Here is a 17,784-nt window from a genome sequence, read left to right as displayed (position 1 = left end):
TAATCCAGATTATGGCTGACAAACTGGTTTTGGCATTCACGTTTCACTAGCATTGTGCCCTTGAAGAGCTGATGTGGCTGTAGAAACTCTCTTGCTTACAATTGTTGGTTTTGAAAACATTTTTGGTTTGGCTTTCTTGTAGTTGTTTGCTTATAGCTCCTTTTTTCTTGAGAAGATGGCCTTTCTAATGAAAAGTATGTTGAGCAACCAGGTAAAGAATTTGGGACTTGGAGGTGGAGGGGAAGAAAACAAAGAAGAAAGCACTCCTTCTGATCCAGCAGCAGCTGCAGGAATGACCAGAGAGGAGTATGAGGAATATCAAAAGCAAGTGGTTGAGGAGAAGTGAGTACCTGTTCCCTTATTATCAGTATGGGGCTAATGCTTGGTATCTTTGTGCAGCTAAAAATAACCCAAGGAAAAGCCAAGCATTCGGCTCTCTTCCTTTTTTTTTTTTAAAGCAGACGAATCTTTGCTAAAGAGGCTTTCAAAAATAAAAGTTCACCAACTGGAAATGATAAAATATTACATTCTCCCTTTCCCTCTCTCATCCGGCAACTCTCTCCTAACACTTTACTGCTGTCTCCACACCATGATACGCTGGATTCATTCCTAGCTGATGTTACTTTAGCTATCAAATTTTTCCATAGGTGCAAAGCTGTTTGTAGTGCAGGAGTTAATTCTAAAATGTGTATGGTTTGTTCTCCTAGAACTCTATGTGGAGTACACTTTCAATACATAATCTTTTTTTTGTCCACATTTATTACGGCAGACATGAAAAAGTAATGAGTGCTATGTTCAATGGATGATATTTACCTAGAGGAAAGGTTTAAGATGGTTATTTTTGTAGTTGCATTTTCAGTTATTTCTTCTAAAATCCACTAAATCAGAACTTTTCGACTGATTAAATCTCAATTTTTTTGTCTGTAATTAGAATCGTTACCACTTTCTGTGTTTAAATATCAAAACAGAAGTAAAATAAAGGACTTAACATGTAGGAGTTCAAATCATGCATAATTATAAATAAAACGATTGACTTTTAAATCTCAAATGCATCTGTTCCTCTAATGGTCAATTACATAATGGTTGTGTAAATCCTTCATGTAAGATGATTATAGGTGAAAGGTTAATGACTGATGGAATTTGAGGTATCCAGGTCTGTATTTAGCAGCAGCCATTTCTATCATAAAACCTCAAATAGGTATCATTTGGTTTGGAATAAAATACAGAATGTTTTGCTATGCACTTTGTCAAGGGATATTTAAAAGACAAATAACCACCTGCTGGCAGGAGGATGCTTTATTGAGACTGAGAAGCAAAATGGGATTCCTGGGATAGGGAAAATGCTTGGAAAAAGAATTATTTCTATAAAGTTTTCAAGTGTGGCATGTGTCTGTTACATGCTGAACTGTATTGAGGAACTGGTGCAGGAGTACTTCTGAAAGTACAGTTTGGAACTATAATAGGAACATTTGAAGTACTTTCAAAGAGAAAAAATTAGCTCAGGACAGTGCACACTGGTGTGGTTATGTAAATGTGTGTCAGAAATCTTTGTCACGGGCAGAGCATCTGTTTCAGGGCTCTCTGGATTTTACCCAGTTTTCAGCTGTACAAGAGTGGAGATCAGAGAAGCTGAAGTGCCTTGCTGGAGTCATACTCCGGCAGAGTTTGGCCTTTGATGCATGACCATCCTGGCTATGGGTTCTTCTCAGGTTTTGGGTTTGTTTGTTTGTTGTGTGGGATTAAACACACAAAAATGCACAGATTGCTGTTTCTCAGAAAAATGTGTAATACGCAGGAACAAACAGGTGGCTTGTGCTGGCAGTCTCTGGCATGGTCACATAGAATTTGCTTCCAGCATCACAAGAGTTTAAGCAAGAGGGGACCACCAGTTTTTGCTGTACATCCCAGGGTCTTGACTGTCATGCAACTATTCCTATACCTGTCTCCTGTTTCTACAAAGCTTCATGTTCCAGGGAATAATTAGATCCTCCAGAATAATAAGATGTAACATGAGGCCAGACCCTATGGCCTAGGCAATGGTGGGAGATTGGCTGAGTGAGTTTTGCCAGGTCTTCCCATGATGCCAGGACAAGTGAAAAGCTCAAATCTGACTGAGCAGGAAATCCCCTCCTGCCCCTCAGCTTCATAGGACACCTAAAGGGATGCGTAGTAATGCTGCGTGCGCTGCCCTGTGGGAACACATCCCAGTACCGGCTATGGCTGCTAACAGCTCTTCTGGAGGAGTGGGCAACAGAAGAGGATGGTTGAGAGAGAGGGAAAATATGCCAGAAGGGCTCAGAAAATCTCTTTCCAATCTTCCCATCAATGACTGGCTGAAAGAAGTTTAAGATGGCTTCCAGTTAATATGAACTTTTTGGTTTTGTTCTTGGGGTTGGTTGGTTGGTTGGTTTTTAGAGAGAGAGAGAAACCCAAAAAATCATTTGTGGAAGCAGAGGAAAAATATTTCATCTTGCAAGTAGCTTTTATGCGACAAAGTACCTATACTGGAACAAAATCAATTTTGCCATAGAACTTCCATGACAATGCTTCTGGGAAAAAAAATTAGAGCGGGGGCGGGGGAGGCGGGGGAAGGTGAATGCTATCAAATGTCACCAAAAATCTTTGAGGAGACACATTTTGCAAATAAATACATAAGTAATCTAACCAAAAGTCATGCTGAAGAGTTCTTAAATCTAATGAAAGTATTTTGTAAAATCACAGATAAAAGAAGTAATTTTCCACACAGGGAAGCTTTGGAATTCCTTGCCGTAGGATGTTCTGAAACAATAAATGGATGCAGAAAAGACCAGGAAAATTAATAGATGACAGAGGCCATCCAGGGCTATTAAAGACAACGATGTAGAGCCAACTTCCAGCTCCAGTACCCTACACCACTGATTTTTGGAAGCTAGGCAGTTTTGATACAGGATGATTATCCTCTTCTTAAATTCTTTCTTTAAGTATCCACTACTGTCTACTGCTGGAGATGGGACTCTAGGATAGGCAAACTTTTGGTCTGACCCAGAAGGACCATTCTGCCATTGTGTGCGTGTGTTGTTATACTATGAAAATGTCATGTTTGTAGAACAGGAGCGTTGGCAGGCAGCTGCGTCTCTGTAAGTGCCGCAGTGGAATAAGCAAGGAACGAGCATAACTTTTCTGTTCCGCTTATTGTAATTGTTCATTGTTATAGTGAGCAGTAACAGCTAGTACAGGTACAAACTCCTGACAAGTAGTATTGGCTTATCCTTCATTCTTCACAGGACTCTAGGGAACTGTCCTGAGAACAAGCTTGGGGTACAGGAAGTCTGGACCCTTAGCATCACTTTATTGATACCACTCCTTTTGTGCCTTTGGACAACTTAGATAACTTTGGGAGTACCTCCTGCGTGTAGCTTTTTGCAGCCAAGTGACTGGTTCAGTGTACAAGACGGTATTTTATTAGTATCTTGAAGAAACATTTTTTCTGATTTCCAGGATGGAAAGAGATGCAGCATTTGCACAGAAAAAAGCAGAGCGAGCCTGTCTGAGGGTTCATCTGAGAGAAAAGTATAGACTCCCTAAGGTAAGCCTGTCATTCATGATCTCATCTAGTTCAGTGGCCAATTTTAAAACAAACTGACTACCAACGCAGAGGTCTGAAAATGGCAAATTGCCTTCATTAGTGGGATCCCACTGCAGCTCAGTACAGAAATGGAAGAGGGCAGAGCCATGGTTTTCCCTAGTGACTGCTTCTTTTAAACCCTTTTTTCTCTGCTCAGTAGATGAATCTAATGGAAAGATTCTTGTAATCCCTGTCTATACTGTCAGATCTGAAACAGGTGACTAGGCAAGTTGAGCATCTGGTCTGATTGTGTCTCACAGTTAGTACACATTCTTAACTTAGCAACATGCAACAGTTGGAAAAAAAAAGCTCTAAGCAAATAAGCAAAGTCCGTGAAAACTCCTCTACAAGCTGCATGTTTGAGTTCTGCTAAAATTCTGAAGGCTCATTTTTACTATCTTCTTCAAGAAGTGCAAGCAAACTGTCCACTCTTTTTTCTTTAATGCTCCTGACACTGTCAAATATTCCCAGGAAAGATAAAATATAGACAACAGAAGCTTCAAGCAACAGAGAAATCTGGATGTTTGTTAAAAGCAGGCAGCAGCTGCAATAGCTTCTGGATCATGACAGAAAACAAAGTTCACATTTAGGTTGATAGTATTTTCCTGATCTAAAAACACATGGATACAAACAAGGATAGCTCTCTACTGTATTTAAGGTGTTTTCCTGGTTTAAAGGAAAGACTTGCTCCTCTGTTGTTTTCTGATCGTCTTCTACATTTTCAGGGATTTAACTGCAGAAGTCTTGTTTATCAAAGGTTTATCAAGTACAGGCTTTAGCACTAAGCCTATACTAAACATCCACAGATCTTGCCTATTTAAAAAAAAAAAAAAAGTTAAAAAAATTTTGAAACTTGTATATTCTGGATATTATTTCCTGTCACAAGATGGTGATGCTTCTATAATGAAGAAAGGTGGTATCTCTTCCAGGAATGTGGGCTGGTGTTGAAGTGAGCTAAGGGAGCGAGAGCCAGAAAAGGATTCTGCAAAAGAATCAGGGAAGATTAGCCCATAGCAGAAACATTAAGTGAATTCTTTGCATTCATTTTAACTGCAGGACTGCTATGAAGGTCCCTAGATAGGTTTCCCTATGACAGTCTCTTTTATGAATTTTCTCAGCTAAGTGTTCTTGGAGGAGGTTGTTAGTGTAAAGTACCCGCTGGCTCTGCTGTATTTACCCAAGAATTCTGAAGGATTTCAAATTATGAATTGCCAAACTTACTGAGGCATGTAGTCTATCATTTAACCTCAGAAGATGGGAAAAGTGAAGACATTTTCAAAAAAAGGCTCCAAGAGATATATATACAGGGAACAACAAATGGGTAACTGACTTCTGTAATGGAAATGAAGGAAAACTGCCTAAGATAGCTAGCAGATATATGGGCAAAAATTATACAATGGGAAGAAGAGAAACAAGACTTTTTTGCCAGACAGCCCAGCCTTTCAAATCTGTTAGCATGCTCTGAAGGGATGACTAATTGTAAGGGTGTAAATGATAAGTTCTAGTTAAAAAAAAAAAAAAAAGTTGGACAAATTCTTTCCCCAAAGACTCGTTAAAGAAAACAAACTGTGGTAGGGTGTGAAGGAAGGTCCATTAGGTATTGAATATTATTTTCCATTCATTTTGAAGAAGTGACTGAAGACTTGTTTGTGCAAATTAGTGTCGGGGCCTTTACTACTATGCATTTAGGGGCTCCCTAAAATTTGAGATTCAGCTCTGGGCCACAGAATTGAAAGACTTTGTGTCTGTCCATGACTTTCTGGCACTTGGTTGTGGTGGGTGGTTGCAGCCCACTTGTGCTTTTCAGTTTTGTCCAGAGTGGGTTGCACTGTTAGCTCCAGCACAAAGTAATTTGGGGTTCTGTGTGTGGAAAAGTTGTTATTGTGTTATTTTGTAAGCTTCTTCCACGGCAGGAGAGAGGTAATATGGGACAGCGTAGTCTGTGTAGGGGTTTGGATCATGCATCTGCTTTGAACTACTACTGCTGTGAAGATGTTAACGTTTTTGAAGATTTTGTTTATATCTGACAAGGAAGCATTTAGTGGTTCTTAGCAGTTTGAGAGCTTGTTTATATTACGAGTACTCACCTGTCAGCTCTGAGTCATTACCATTTGTTTTCTGATCAGTACTTTCCAGTGCTTTTCTGCTTAATTAAAATGGAGGAAAGTAAAGAATCCATCTCGTCTAAATTTAGCTGCTAAAAAACTTAGTACTTAACCCAAGCAAGTCATTTAGGGACTCTGTCACCAATGGAAAGAGACCAGCACTTCTAGCCTCATCTATCCAAACTTTCCAGTAAGTGTTTAAGGTGGAGCTGGGTCACCTTCCAGTGGCACTTGCCTCCCTCTCAGAGGGAGGCCAGGTTGCTACCTTAGACCCGACAGCTGAAATCAAGTGAGACGTATTCCACCCCTAAGACCTTGGTTCTTCCCATGCTGTAGCTGGAATTAGCAGAACAACCTGATCTTTGATTCTGTGCTCACAAACTCGAGCTTGAATCTGAACTTAGTGTGGCCGTGGAGGGCCCTGGATTTCTGGATAGGGTCCCCAGTCGTTGCCAGCTGGATGCCCTCAACTGGAGAAATGTAGGAAAGATGTACAGGAAGCTGCTGGTGAGGGACAAAGGAACAGGAGAGATCAGAGTGTGATCTCAGTCTTACCGACGGGAGAGTGAACAGACGGGGATTTTGGTGGCCTTGCAACGTTTGACCTGGTTCAGCAGCTGCTGTAGAGCCCTACACCAATGAAATGAATGTACCAGAAGGCACTAAAGTCTCCTGGAGATTAAGAAACTGCAGGTTGGAGGGTTGTCTTTGCTAGAATCAATGCTGTCTTGAGCAGAGTTATACATAGTTTCCAGAGATCGTGTAATATGGTTCAGACTCTTCTGAGAAGAGAGCAGCATCTTTGTTTCTTGGACTCACTGAATTATTCTACTATGTATGTGCGTAACATTTATTGACTTCATGTTCTGATCTCTCATGGTTTCTTTGGTTTAGCCTAATACGCTATGTTACTCTGCACCATCGGCACCATGACACAGGTTCTCCGGTCACTGTTGTTGACTTGGTAGATTTACCAGGAAAGGGGGATAGTTTTAAGAGCTGCTTCCTTCCACCCTGACACAGACAAGTGGACCATGTGTTCCCATAGCCCATGATACCAATGAGAGCCTTCCCTCTGCTAAAGCCTGGGTTGCATCCATCCCTGAAATTGAGTCTGTACGTAGGCAGTGAAACAAAGCTTATTTCTGGAAAGTATTTGGAGTCTCAGGTTTGCATAGGCTCCTTATTCATAGATTGTTAAAAGGTCATGTGAGTTCTCCCAGGAATAACTAATCTTAGAACACTGGTGGTTTATATGCTATTAAACTGCTCTTAGCCTGGTCACTCCTTCATTGCTTATAAAAGATTTCTAAAGAGATTTATTTTTCCAGCTTCATTAAGATGTCCTTCACATACAGTTATGTCAAATACAACTTCAGTGACTTGCTGAAAATTTATCATTTCAGCAAATGCCTCCTGAAAACAATGGCTGTTATCTGGAGTTCTCCGGTTGCTTTTCCCTTTGCAGACAGTGTTATAACCATCTGATCTGTGCTCTCTCTGTGATTTTCATTCTGTCTCCTGCAGTCAGCAGAGCTCGGGGCTTGCTGGTTCATTGGTCACATGAAGATATGGACTTCTTTGTGTTTTGGTGGCCTTTTTCGTATCACCCAACTTCCAAATAGGATGAACTGAGATACGCTTAACTAAAGGCCTGGGTCCCTGTTCTGTGGCGCAGAACTGCAAAGGTATTCAGGTGCTGGATTCCAAGGGATTTCAAGGAAATTAAGAGCCTATACGCCCCTGTGAGTGTGAGCCCAGGTAGGCAGAAGTCTGATTATTATATCAGTCCAATTAAAATATTCTAGTAGTATATGGCTCGCATTTCCCAGACCCTTCTATCCTGGGACGATGGCCCTAGTCAAGGTTGAGAACTATCCATGCCACTTTTTAGTCTATATTAATTAAGCAGCAGTAATGAAATTAACTATCAACAGGGAGTTCAACACATTCAAAATATGCTCAGCTAACAAATTAATAATGCCCCAGGGTACCTCATTCATAATTGCTTAGGGTTACTGTCACAGAGATTACCTAACAGCAGGGAACCAAGAGTCAACCTGAGGCCTGCAGGCACCTACCTTGTTAGGACCCAACTCAAAGAAAAGTTGAGGGAAAAGTCTCCCAGGAGCTGTCAAGTCTTGTGATTTTAGCTTTGTAAAAGCACAAGCGTCGTGAAGGGATTGTCCGAGTCTGAAACACCTATCACATCTTCCAGCACCTACAGGAGGAATGTGTTATCCTGAACTGAGGAAGAAAAATGCAAGGTTGCACAGCTGCACAGATAGGCCCTGTCGTCTGAAGGCTGCCGTTACCCTGATTCAGGCTATGTCCTTCACTGGCCTTCAATTACCTGAAAACTTTCTGCAGTTTTTATCTGCTCAGCATTCACCTGAATACTGGTTCTAATTGGATGAGATAAGTTGTGCTATAAAAGCAATTCCGTGGCCCAAAGTTACCAATGGGGTAGTTGAAGATGAGGAAAAGAGCTTTGCAAACATTTCTTTTTATTGTACTATTTTGCAGGGTTTAAAAGGAGCCACTTTTTCTCATGGATTTTTGGGGGAAGTTATTCATAATATTTTTAATGAAAAGTTTATAACAGGTCTGTTAAAAAAACCCCCACCACTTTGTAAAGGTGTTCGTTTCTGGAAACAAAAATTTCCAATGGTGACTGTAAAAAAAAAAAAAAAACAACAAACAAACAAACAAAAAAACCCCACACCACAAAAACCCCACCAAACAAACAAATAACTCCTCCCCCAATATTATTATAAAATAGTTGGAGATTTTTTTATATTGTCAAAATTTTGATGTGGTAAAATTTCACACTGAAACAGGTTTTTGTATGTAAAATTTCTATCAAACCTAACTAGCCATACTAGACCTCCTCACACAAATGATTTGTTCTTGCCTTTTTGAACTGAGTGAGAAGGATTCAACCTGGGCAAAGGTATTAAAGATACCAAAGATACTTTGCATCCTTTCTTATCCTTGATCTGGAAGGAATTTGAGAAAATGAGTGGAACTGTTGGTCAAGATTTCTTAGCTATTTGGTTTCTGTGACTTTGTGTTTGCTATCCAAACTTACCTCATTAAATTCTGTCTGTATTTTAGTGGAACTTAGGTCAATGGCATTCAGTTCAAAAGTATTTCCTTCACATTAAGATGATCTATCTTGTTTTCTTGTACCTAATTTGCATTTTAGATGAACCAAAATATATTATGTTGTTGAGGTGGCGTTTTGAGACTGGGACCAAGAGCAGACCACTGCTCAAATTCATCAAACCTTGGTCTGAAAACGAGATTTATCAGGTTTCCTGTCCTAGCTCTCTAGAGTCTCGCCCACAGATACCAAATTCAAGAGTCTGCCAACCAATGGGGCTTTCCCAGCAGACTATTTAAACATATTCCCACTATCTTCAAGGACTGATCTTCGACTTTATAGCCAGCTCTACACACGTCATCTCTGCTACCTTCTCCCACAGCGCTGAACCTTTTCAGATAGCTCCTCCAGTTATCACTTTTTCTTCTCCTCAAAGTAAATTAATAAATTAATAGGGGGTTCATTCAATTGCTTTTCTCCACATCCAGATCTGTGGGGACACTTACGTTGTTTGGCTGTCTGTGAGCAGTGACCTTAATGGTTCCACTTGTTCCCTTTCCTGTCAGGGGCTTTCAGTGGTGCTTCTGGCCCTAGGTTAGCACAATCCCTCCAGCTTGACAGGAGGAACCAGATGTGAAGTGTTCCTTGTGGAGGATGCATTTTTAAGAAGGTCTACCATTTGCCAGTGAAGGGGGTTTTGTACAGTTTCCTCGGTGCTCTGTGAATCTAGTGCTAAATCTAAACTCCTAAATGAGGCAGTGCTGGGACATACTCTCTAGTGCTGGAGTGCCTATCTAGTGCTATCGTTAAACTAACCGACAGCCCCCAACACAGTTTTGGTCTGAGCCAGCTAGCCCTTTAGATTCCATTACCTGGTGCGACTTGGGAGCAAAGGCAAATATGACTGAGGAATTTAAAAACCTGTATTAGGACCTGCAAGCAATGGAATTGAATGTTTATGCATTTTCTGTGGCAAGCACAACTAAATACCAAAACATTTGCAACCATCTCTGCTGAACAGTTTAAAGAATTTCCCACTGAAACATCAGAAATGCCAGAAGGAAAGGACCAAGCAGTCAAGCAATTACAAATTAACAAAGTCACCTAGGCTCAGAAAGTGATTATATAATGTAAACACATATTGTAAATCCTGTATTTTTTTTCTACAGTGTTAGTTTGATGCTGTTTCTAACACTGAGCCGTCAAAGGCCCTCTAGTGCCATATTCATGAAATTGCACCACTCTCAATCGTTTGCTTGAACGCTAAAGGCAAATTACAATTTGGACGAAAAGTGAATCAACCTTATGACTTCTTCGATAAAATTATACCATCTGTATTTAACCAGTTGGGCAGGCCTTATTCATAATCAGGGATGAAAAATGTATTTTTCTCTAATTTTGAAAACATGGTTTTTGCAACCAAAACCTAGCTAACTGACTTTCCAAGAAAGAGAAGTGCTGTCTTAAAAAAGTACGGCAGAATGTTTTGAGACAGGTACTGGGTGGGGGGGAAGCAAGGGAAAAATTGCTGTGGAGAAACCTCAGTTAAGCTACCTCTACTTGCCCTCCCAATGTGTAAGTGTTGAACAAAGCTTTCGTAAGCAAATTTGAAGTGAATACAGTTCTATGTAACACCTCATTTCAGATCAACAAACTCTCTGTAAGGACGTTTGACTTTTAAAATTATCTGAAGGCACAATTTGTCATCTTCAGATGTGAAGGCATGTTGCTACACCTATAGCTTCTCATTCAAATGGCCCCTTTGAATGGAATTATCATTAGCTCCTGAGTCTTTTGCAGATGGTTATCAAGGTCACACACTCACTTGAACTTTGATCTCTTTTTCACTCCCTAGAGGTGTTGCTATTACGGCTGCAGGTCCCTCTATAGAAATGTGTGTGTCTGCGCTGTGTAGTCTAACGTTTCCAGGCATTATCAGACCTGCAAACTGCACAGATCATCTGCAATGCATCCTGCTCGTCTGGGATGAATCGAAGGTGCTGAGCCCTTTCGGTCCACCAGTGCAGTCCCCTGTGAACCAGACAGACTGTGTCCTGCCTGCGCGCAGCACGAGGCCCGTGCCATTGCAGGGCCTGGTGTAAGCGCAGGATCTGCTCCGTGTGCGTAAGGCTGACATTTGTTCCTGCAGCAGATGTGTTAGGAAATTGTTGGCACTCACAGCTATAGCCTGGCATCAAAAAGACTAGAGAAATGCACCACGTCTTCAGATTCACTCCAGACAGAACATCCATCTGGAAGAGAAAGGGATATGCCTGGAGAAACACAGATATACATTAGTGCATGACCAGTGTCATATATAAGAAGCAGCAAGGGCAGATTATCCACTATGCTCTTCTGTATTCATCAGTTGCAATATACGATTTGTTCTGGGCTGTGGGTGCTCAGCACAGTGACAAGAAAGAGGAAAACATATCCTGTGGGCGAGTTTAATTACAGAAAGATTAATTATGCAAAAAAATGAAGTACAAGATTTTAAGTGGTTGATTGGATTGTAGGCCTAAATCTCTAAACACCAGCATTTTAATTAGCAGCTGAGTAGTAAAATATCATTAGGCTTTGTTTTCCTTTTGGAGGCATATGCTGAGCCAGCTACTGAACAGCATTAGCCCACGGCCTCACCACACTCTGTGAGGCCCCAACTTTAAATCCCAAGATGGGCTAGTTTCAAAGGCTTCAGGACACTTATGTGCCCAGCTGTCAACTAAAAGTCAGTGGAGCTGGGTGTCTGTCTGTGATTTTGAGTCTCCCATCCGTGGTGCTTTTTTCAGTTCTGAGATGGTGTTCAGGTCTCCACAGTCACCCTTGGCTGGCCTCCAACGAGTGCACTGCCGCTGCATAGCACCCAAGAGCATGCAATGGTGATCTGCCCCATCTTCAGCAGGGTCTTGACTTTGGTATACGCTGAGTGCTCTTTGGGGCCACATTTCAGTAATAAGAGTAGAAGGCTTGCCTCCAAGGTAGGACAGGAGCTCTAAGCCAGCAAAGAAGATATTAAGGATGTACTTAGCTTTGCTGATTTGTGGCAGTTGCAAGTAAATGTTGCAGGATATGCTTTTCTGCGTTTGTGCCTACCTATATAGCATTTCTTGGTTGAAGGTCTGCTTTCTTTTCGTCAGCCCTTATGAAAACACATATTATATCAGGAAGAAAATGAAATTATTATGTGCACGCTATACGTCCCTGAAAAAAAATTCAACTCTATGATACAACATTATGGCAGCAAAATGGTCTCAGACCTGTGATAATGCATTAATTATTTTGAAAAATGAAAGTCATTTCAGGTAGCCTAGTATGGGATAGAACCCCTGAATATTACCAGTATCAATCACTAGCACACATTGTAAATGAAAGCATGAAATTCAGGACTAAGCAGGGCCCCCTTTTCAGTGCAAAATCTAAAGCTCCATGCTATCTGGGCCAGATTTATAGGAGAAAGCAGTCCCTTAATGAACCTAATCCTATTAACAGAATTGTCAACTTAGGTTTGTCATCAGAAGGATGTTTTTAGCCATGAGACATTTGATCTATGGGCAACTTTTTAATTTTCAGAGTATTCAATGTATCACCTGCATACGAAACATTTTTTTTAAATTGTATAAATACATAAATGAATATTTTAATTAAAAAAACCCACACCAAACTCTTTTATTCACTTACTGCCTTTCTCCTGAGCTGGGATCCAGTAATCAATTAACTTCTGCAAGGTCTAAACACAGGACCTTGATATGATGGTGCCTGTGATGCAGGAGAGGAACATCCAACCACAGGCTTGTCCAACCTGTCCAAAGACCTCATCTGCAGCGCGGCAACCTCTCCCCATGGGCCCCACCACCCCTCTCAAATCACTGATCTGCACATATATCCACCATGTCACCTCAAATAACACTACTCTGTCAAGAGTCTTGTCGCATCAGTGCCGTTCTTCTGTCCGAGTGTTGGGGGTTATGTGTTGTGATACATGAATTTCTGGCACCTCAGGAAGGGACTATGTCATCTGCTCCATGCAGGTGGATCTCTTTCCCTAGTCAAAGCACTTCTGTGGGCACTGCTCTACAAGATTCTCAGTCACTGAACAGCAGGATGTTTTTTCTTCACCGATATTTAGAGGGAAAGACTATTCAGATGCAATCAGGTGTCTTTTCAATAACAAGTGCTGCTAAAGACATTAAAAAGGAAAGCTTCTGGCCATGAAAGGGACATGTAGTCATGTAACCTCAAACAGCTCTTGCTCTATTGTGCTGTGATGGGAATATTGTTAAGACTTGATTTAATGAATAGTGCCATTCCAGAATTAAAGGATTTTTTACTTGTATGCAGCCATTACATAACCTCTAGCTGTGCCGGGGGGGGGGGGGGGGGGGGGGGGGGGATGCATATTGACCAGGCAGAAAAAGAAACTTGTCTCAGCAGCAGCTCATCAGTGCATACAGGCTTTAGATAAGTATCTGAAAACAAGTATTTGCTAAGCTTGAAGAATTCTTTTGCTGATCTAAATGTTTTAACAGGCCAGAGTGAAACAGCTGTGGATCCACTGGGTTAAAATGGAGTCACCATGTGGATGTCAGGAGGCAGCGGGACCAGGATTGCTCCCCGAGAAGGTCCAGGCTGGGGCGGTGGGGGACCCCAGCACAAGCAGTGCCCTCACCCACAGGCACAGTCCTGCAGGCTCTGAACACAGCGGGAAGAGCCGGGGCTAGCAGCAGGGTCCAGCGACAGCCCAGGGATTGTCAAGGAGGGCAAAGCATGGTCCGTCATGGAAAACCAATCAATAAGCCACGCTCAGCAGGGGACCACCTCGGCACGGGCACAGCTGTGATGTAGCTGAGGGCAGGACTGGGGGCCTGGCATGAGCTGAAATGGGGCTGCTGGGCCCCGGGGGCAAGGGGGTTCTCACTGGAGCCAGTTTGGGCAATGACGTGACAGTGCCTACGAGGCCCTGACAGCTGAGATGTCAAGCAGCCTCCGCACACCTTCCCTGTGCTCCAAAGTGTAACCCCTGTGTAGGGATGGCACAAGAGGGTGTTTGTAGGGGAGAAGGCTGCTGGTTCCAACCTGTGGCTCCGCGTACCCACGTGTAAGGTACCTGCAGCCCTTGGATGGCATGGGTCAATATGGGGCTGCTGTATCGCGTACCAAAAATCCCACTTGCAGGTCAAGACAAGACGAACTCTGATTTTGTATGTAACTGGTGCATTATAGGTGGTGAATCACAGGATCAGGTCTGGATTCACCTACCTAAGGATCTCTGCACATAGGCATAGGTGAATTTTCTGACAGGATAAGTTAGACGTAAGGAAAGCAGTACATCACAGAGTGATGCTGGAAAACAGTTTGGCCCCCCTGTGGATTAGTCTGTGAGCTTTGATCTCTTTCATTTACAATCAGACTTCATATAAACAGGTGTTTAGACTGTTTTCTGCTTACACCTGTGTATCATGTATGTATAAAGAACTCTGTATTATATTGCACCTGTAACAAAATAGATCTGAGTCTGACTACATCAGGTGCATAATCAGGCTCAAAGAATATTACCAGGCACTAGGACTCTATCGCCTATGCTGTTGAATTGTCGGAATAGTGTCTGACCCAGTTTTGGCCTTGGCACTCTCCCAAGCAGTTCCCAGGGCCAGTTTGGGAGTTAGGACAGGCATTCCCAATAGGCAGTTAGATAGGACCACCCTGTTTGGTAAGGCGAGGGAGTTCAATAGCATCGCAGTGGGTTGTTCCAGGCCAGCTGGCCTTGGGGCAAGAGACCAGTGCCAGGCATATTTAATTTACTAGAATAGACGTTGCTTCTGTGTCCTCAGAGATCCTGAAAGGGTGGCTGAACACTTGCAGAGACCTGGAGACTATGGAGATTAAAGTCATCAGGAGAGAGGCCATCCAGTCCAGTGCAAGCTTGCCAGGGTCCAGAGGGGCTTTCTGTATGAATTTGTTAGAGCCCACAGCCTCAGCTGTCCTGTCCATGAGGTCTGCTTCTTTTGGGTGCTCTCTGTAGTCCAAGCTGAATGTATTCTGATGCAGGGTACAGTCTCTGTCACTGTCAGAGCCATGTCTGGCCTTGGGCAAGTAACAGTCCCCATGTGCATGCATGCTGGGACAGTACGGATCTGCACACCCTGCTCACACTCTATAAGCTGCTGTCTGAAACTGACAGACACGATGCATTTCCAGCACCACATTTCTGATCCTGACTTTCAGAATTGAGTACTTGGAGCTGCAGGCTCACTGTGTATTTGGACACTTGCAGCACTAGCCTGACTTTAAGAACATACTGTGGGAAAATCTTCTGGTCTCTCCTTGTGAGAAAACAAGCTTTAACTTATTTCCACCAGACTTAAAATAACCCAACAGGTAAAATCAGAAACTTAATCCTACATTTCCATTTAAAATCAAAGTAACAGAACTAGGTCTGTCAAATTTTAGAAGAAAGCGAAGAGGCCATACACATCTTGTTCTTCTTGGCTTATTGTTGAGCAACCCTACCCTGCTGAAGCTCATACTAGGTCTATTCAAGGACAGGCTAAATGCCAAGTGGGTAGAGGCAGGTGACTTGTGCAGAATTGTACTGCTTTAGACTACATCTGAATATGTTCTTCTTTGGTCAGAGAACACTCTGAACCCCCAAACTGTGTTATGCACCACATCTCAGACTTCAGTAGGACAGGGCCTTTGTTGCAAGAACGTGCCAAACAATTGCTCACATTGCCAAAGTGGCCTTTGTGTGCTCTGTATGGGCATCTCTCCACATAACATACAGTAGTGTGCAGTGATGATGTCTTAAATTATAAATAGTTCTAAAGAAAGAACATGTTTGATTGTCTGCTTAGGGGAACTTTTTCAGTAATTAACCCAGTATCCTTTTTTATCATCGTCTAGTGCTACTTGGGAGAATTTCAAAAGGGCTAACTCCTCTGATAGCCAGCACCTGCTGATTAAAAGCTTAACATATTTTTTCCTGCTACACAATCAATAAAGAATACTCGTGCCAATTGCGATATTGTTTCTAGCTCACACAGATCTGATAGCAGCAACCTTGCCCAAAGGGGTCAAGAGATGTCCTCACCCATTTTAGCCACATAGTAGTAACAATCATGATACACCTCTCCATATTTTCATAAGAGATATGGGGAGAAATCAGGTTAAAGGGAAGTACAGTTATTGCAAATATAAAGCTCTGCAAATACATGTAACAGTAAACAGTGGCTATACAGTCAAGCACCGTGCCTGTCCTTGCTAGGGCCTGAACTACACAGACATTGCTCATATATGTCCTTCCATTCATTCTTGCATTCATTCATTCATGCAAACCCAAGACCCCTCTCACTCTCAAAAACACCTCCTGCTGACAGCATTGCTGCTTATTCATATCAGGCCTTTGCTGCTGTCATGCTTCATTTTGGAGATGTAATGAGGCATTAATGCTTATCTTTGATGTGTGAACTGTGTCAAAATACCCTGTTCTTCTGAGCTCTGGATCCATCAGAATCCACCATAAAATGTGAACAAAATCACCATTGTTTGAAAAATTGACATAGCCCCACCGATAGAACATTTCAGCGGGCAAGCAGGAAGCAAGTATGTGTAGTGCTCACTGCATCTCAGCCCTTTTAATTGCTTAACCAGTTCCTTCTCCTGTCTCCTTTTGCTTTCTCAGACTTACACCCAACCTCCATCCTCTCTTTTGTTGTCTCAGTCCTCCTATTACCCCACTTACCAACAGTGCAACACTGCTCTGGTTACGTGCCAGGCAGCCCCTGCTCCTCACCATAACTCAGAGATGCCAACCAAAGACCTAGATACAGTTTGGACATGGTTTGGGGAAGATGGGGACCTTTTTTGCAGTAATTCTTTCCTGAGTTTAATGCATCTTTCTTCAGGAAGGCTTCAGTTTAGTGCCGATACCTAAAAATACCCACCAACAAATGAATAGGGGAATGGTAGCCACACAGTTTATCTAAAGCTATTGCCTCATCGACCAAATCGCACAACAGATGACAGCCTGGGCAGTATATTGCAGCATGTCTTTGGTGGATACAAATAACTTGTAGTGGATTTCCTGCAGTATCAGCATGTTACCACAGTTAAGACATATGGCAAAGATCTCTAAAATGGCAAGTAACACTGAGGGCTTCAGTTCTGACACTGCCGAAACCCTTCAAAGAAGTATAACTGACGTTGTCTGAAAAATCTTAGCACTTACATGGGGGCTGAATGAGCCCCTGAATTCACAAGTTACATGTAAAAAATTTTACTGGAGAACCTGTGCATATGTTTCAGTTCTCCCTAGAACAAACTAACAGATGAACAAAAAAGAGACTCATCAGTAGATTCTGGGATAGCAGAAATACTCTCATGCACTGTTTTTAATTTTCTGCTTTTTGTATCAGAGTGAATTGGATGAGAATCAAATACAGATGGCTGGAGATGATGTGGGTTTGCCAGAAGACCTTCAGAAGATGGTGGCAGAAGATCAGGTGGAGGAAGAAGACAAGGACTCTATCCTGGGACAGCTGCAGAACATCCAGAATATGGACATGGATGCGATCAAAGAAAAGGCACAAGCCACCTTCACCGAAATGAAACAGGCAGCTGAGCAGAAATGTTCTGTGATGTAGAACAGACACCACTATCCAAGGGTTGTGAATTCAGCCTTGTCTCACAGGGGCTGTAGAGTGAGGGCAGGCAGAGGAATGCACTTAGCTCTATAGCATTAAATGTAAATATAGGGGGGAGAGAGAGAGAGAGAGACTTTAAAACCCCAAGGGGGGGATCTCAAAATTTATGTGCTGTGACTGTTTAGTGCAAAGTTAGAACTGATCCTCATTTTTTAACATAACATTTTTCCCCATGGAAAAAAAATGGCTGCGTAAAAAAAATATTGGGGAAAAAATGTGCCTTTTTCCATTTTCTCAAAGTGATTAAAATGCTATTAAATGTGTATTTTT

The 17,784-nt window shown here is 42.2% G+C and overlaps 1 protein-coding gene across 1 annotated transcript; it reads left to right on the top strand.

The window, feature by feature from the left end:
- The first annotated feature begins 22 nt into the window (after positions 1 to 22).
- Positions 23 to 17,565, top strand: CPLX4 (complexin 4). The gene is made up of 3 exons (XM_052778929.1): positions 23 to 342; positions 3,478 to 3,565; positions 17,227 to 17,565. The coding sequence occupies exons 1-3, from the start codon at positions 176 to 178 to the stop codon at positions 17,452 to 17,454; spliced, it is 483 nt and encodes a 160-aa protein (XP_052634889.1). The 5' UTR covers positions 23 to 175; the 3' UTR covers positions 17,455 to 17,565.
- The last annotated feature ends 219 nt before the right edge of the window (positions 17,566 to 17,784 follow it).

The sequence above is a fragment of the Harpia harpyja genome, chromosome Z, assembly GCF_026419915.1.
Source record: "Harpia harpyja isolate bHarHar1 chromosome Z, bHarHar1 primary haplotype, whole genome shotgun sequence".
NCBI lineage: Eukaryota > Metazoa > Chordata > Aves > Accipitriformes > Accipitridae > Harpia > Harpia harpyja.
Note: the sequence above shows the minus strand (reverse complement) of the source record. Positions and strands in the feature narration are given on the sequence as shown.

What these genes read in the sequence shown, in the direction of transcription:
- CPLX4 (XM_052778929.1), top strand. Translation starts at nt 176, where the DNA reads ATGGCCTTTCTAATGAAAAGTATGTTGAGCAACCAGGTAAAGAATTTG. An exon ending in AAGCAAGTGGTTGAGGAGAA is followed by an intron (nt 343 to 3,477) that starts GTGAGTACCTGT and finishes TCTGATTTCCAG; the next exon opens with GATGGAAAGAGATGCAGCAT. An exon ending in AAAAGTATAGACTCCCTAAG is followed by an intron (nt 3,566 to 17,226) that starts GTAAGCCTGTCA and finishes TTTTTGTATCAG; the next exon opens with AGTGAATTGGATGAGAATCA.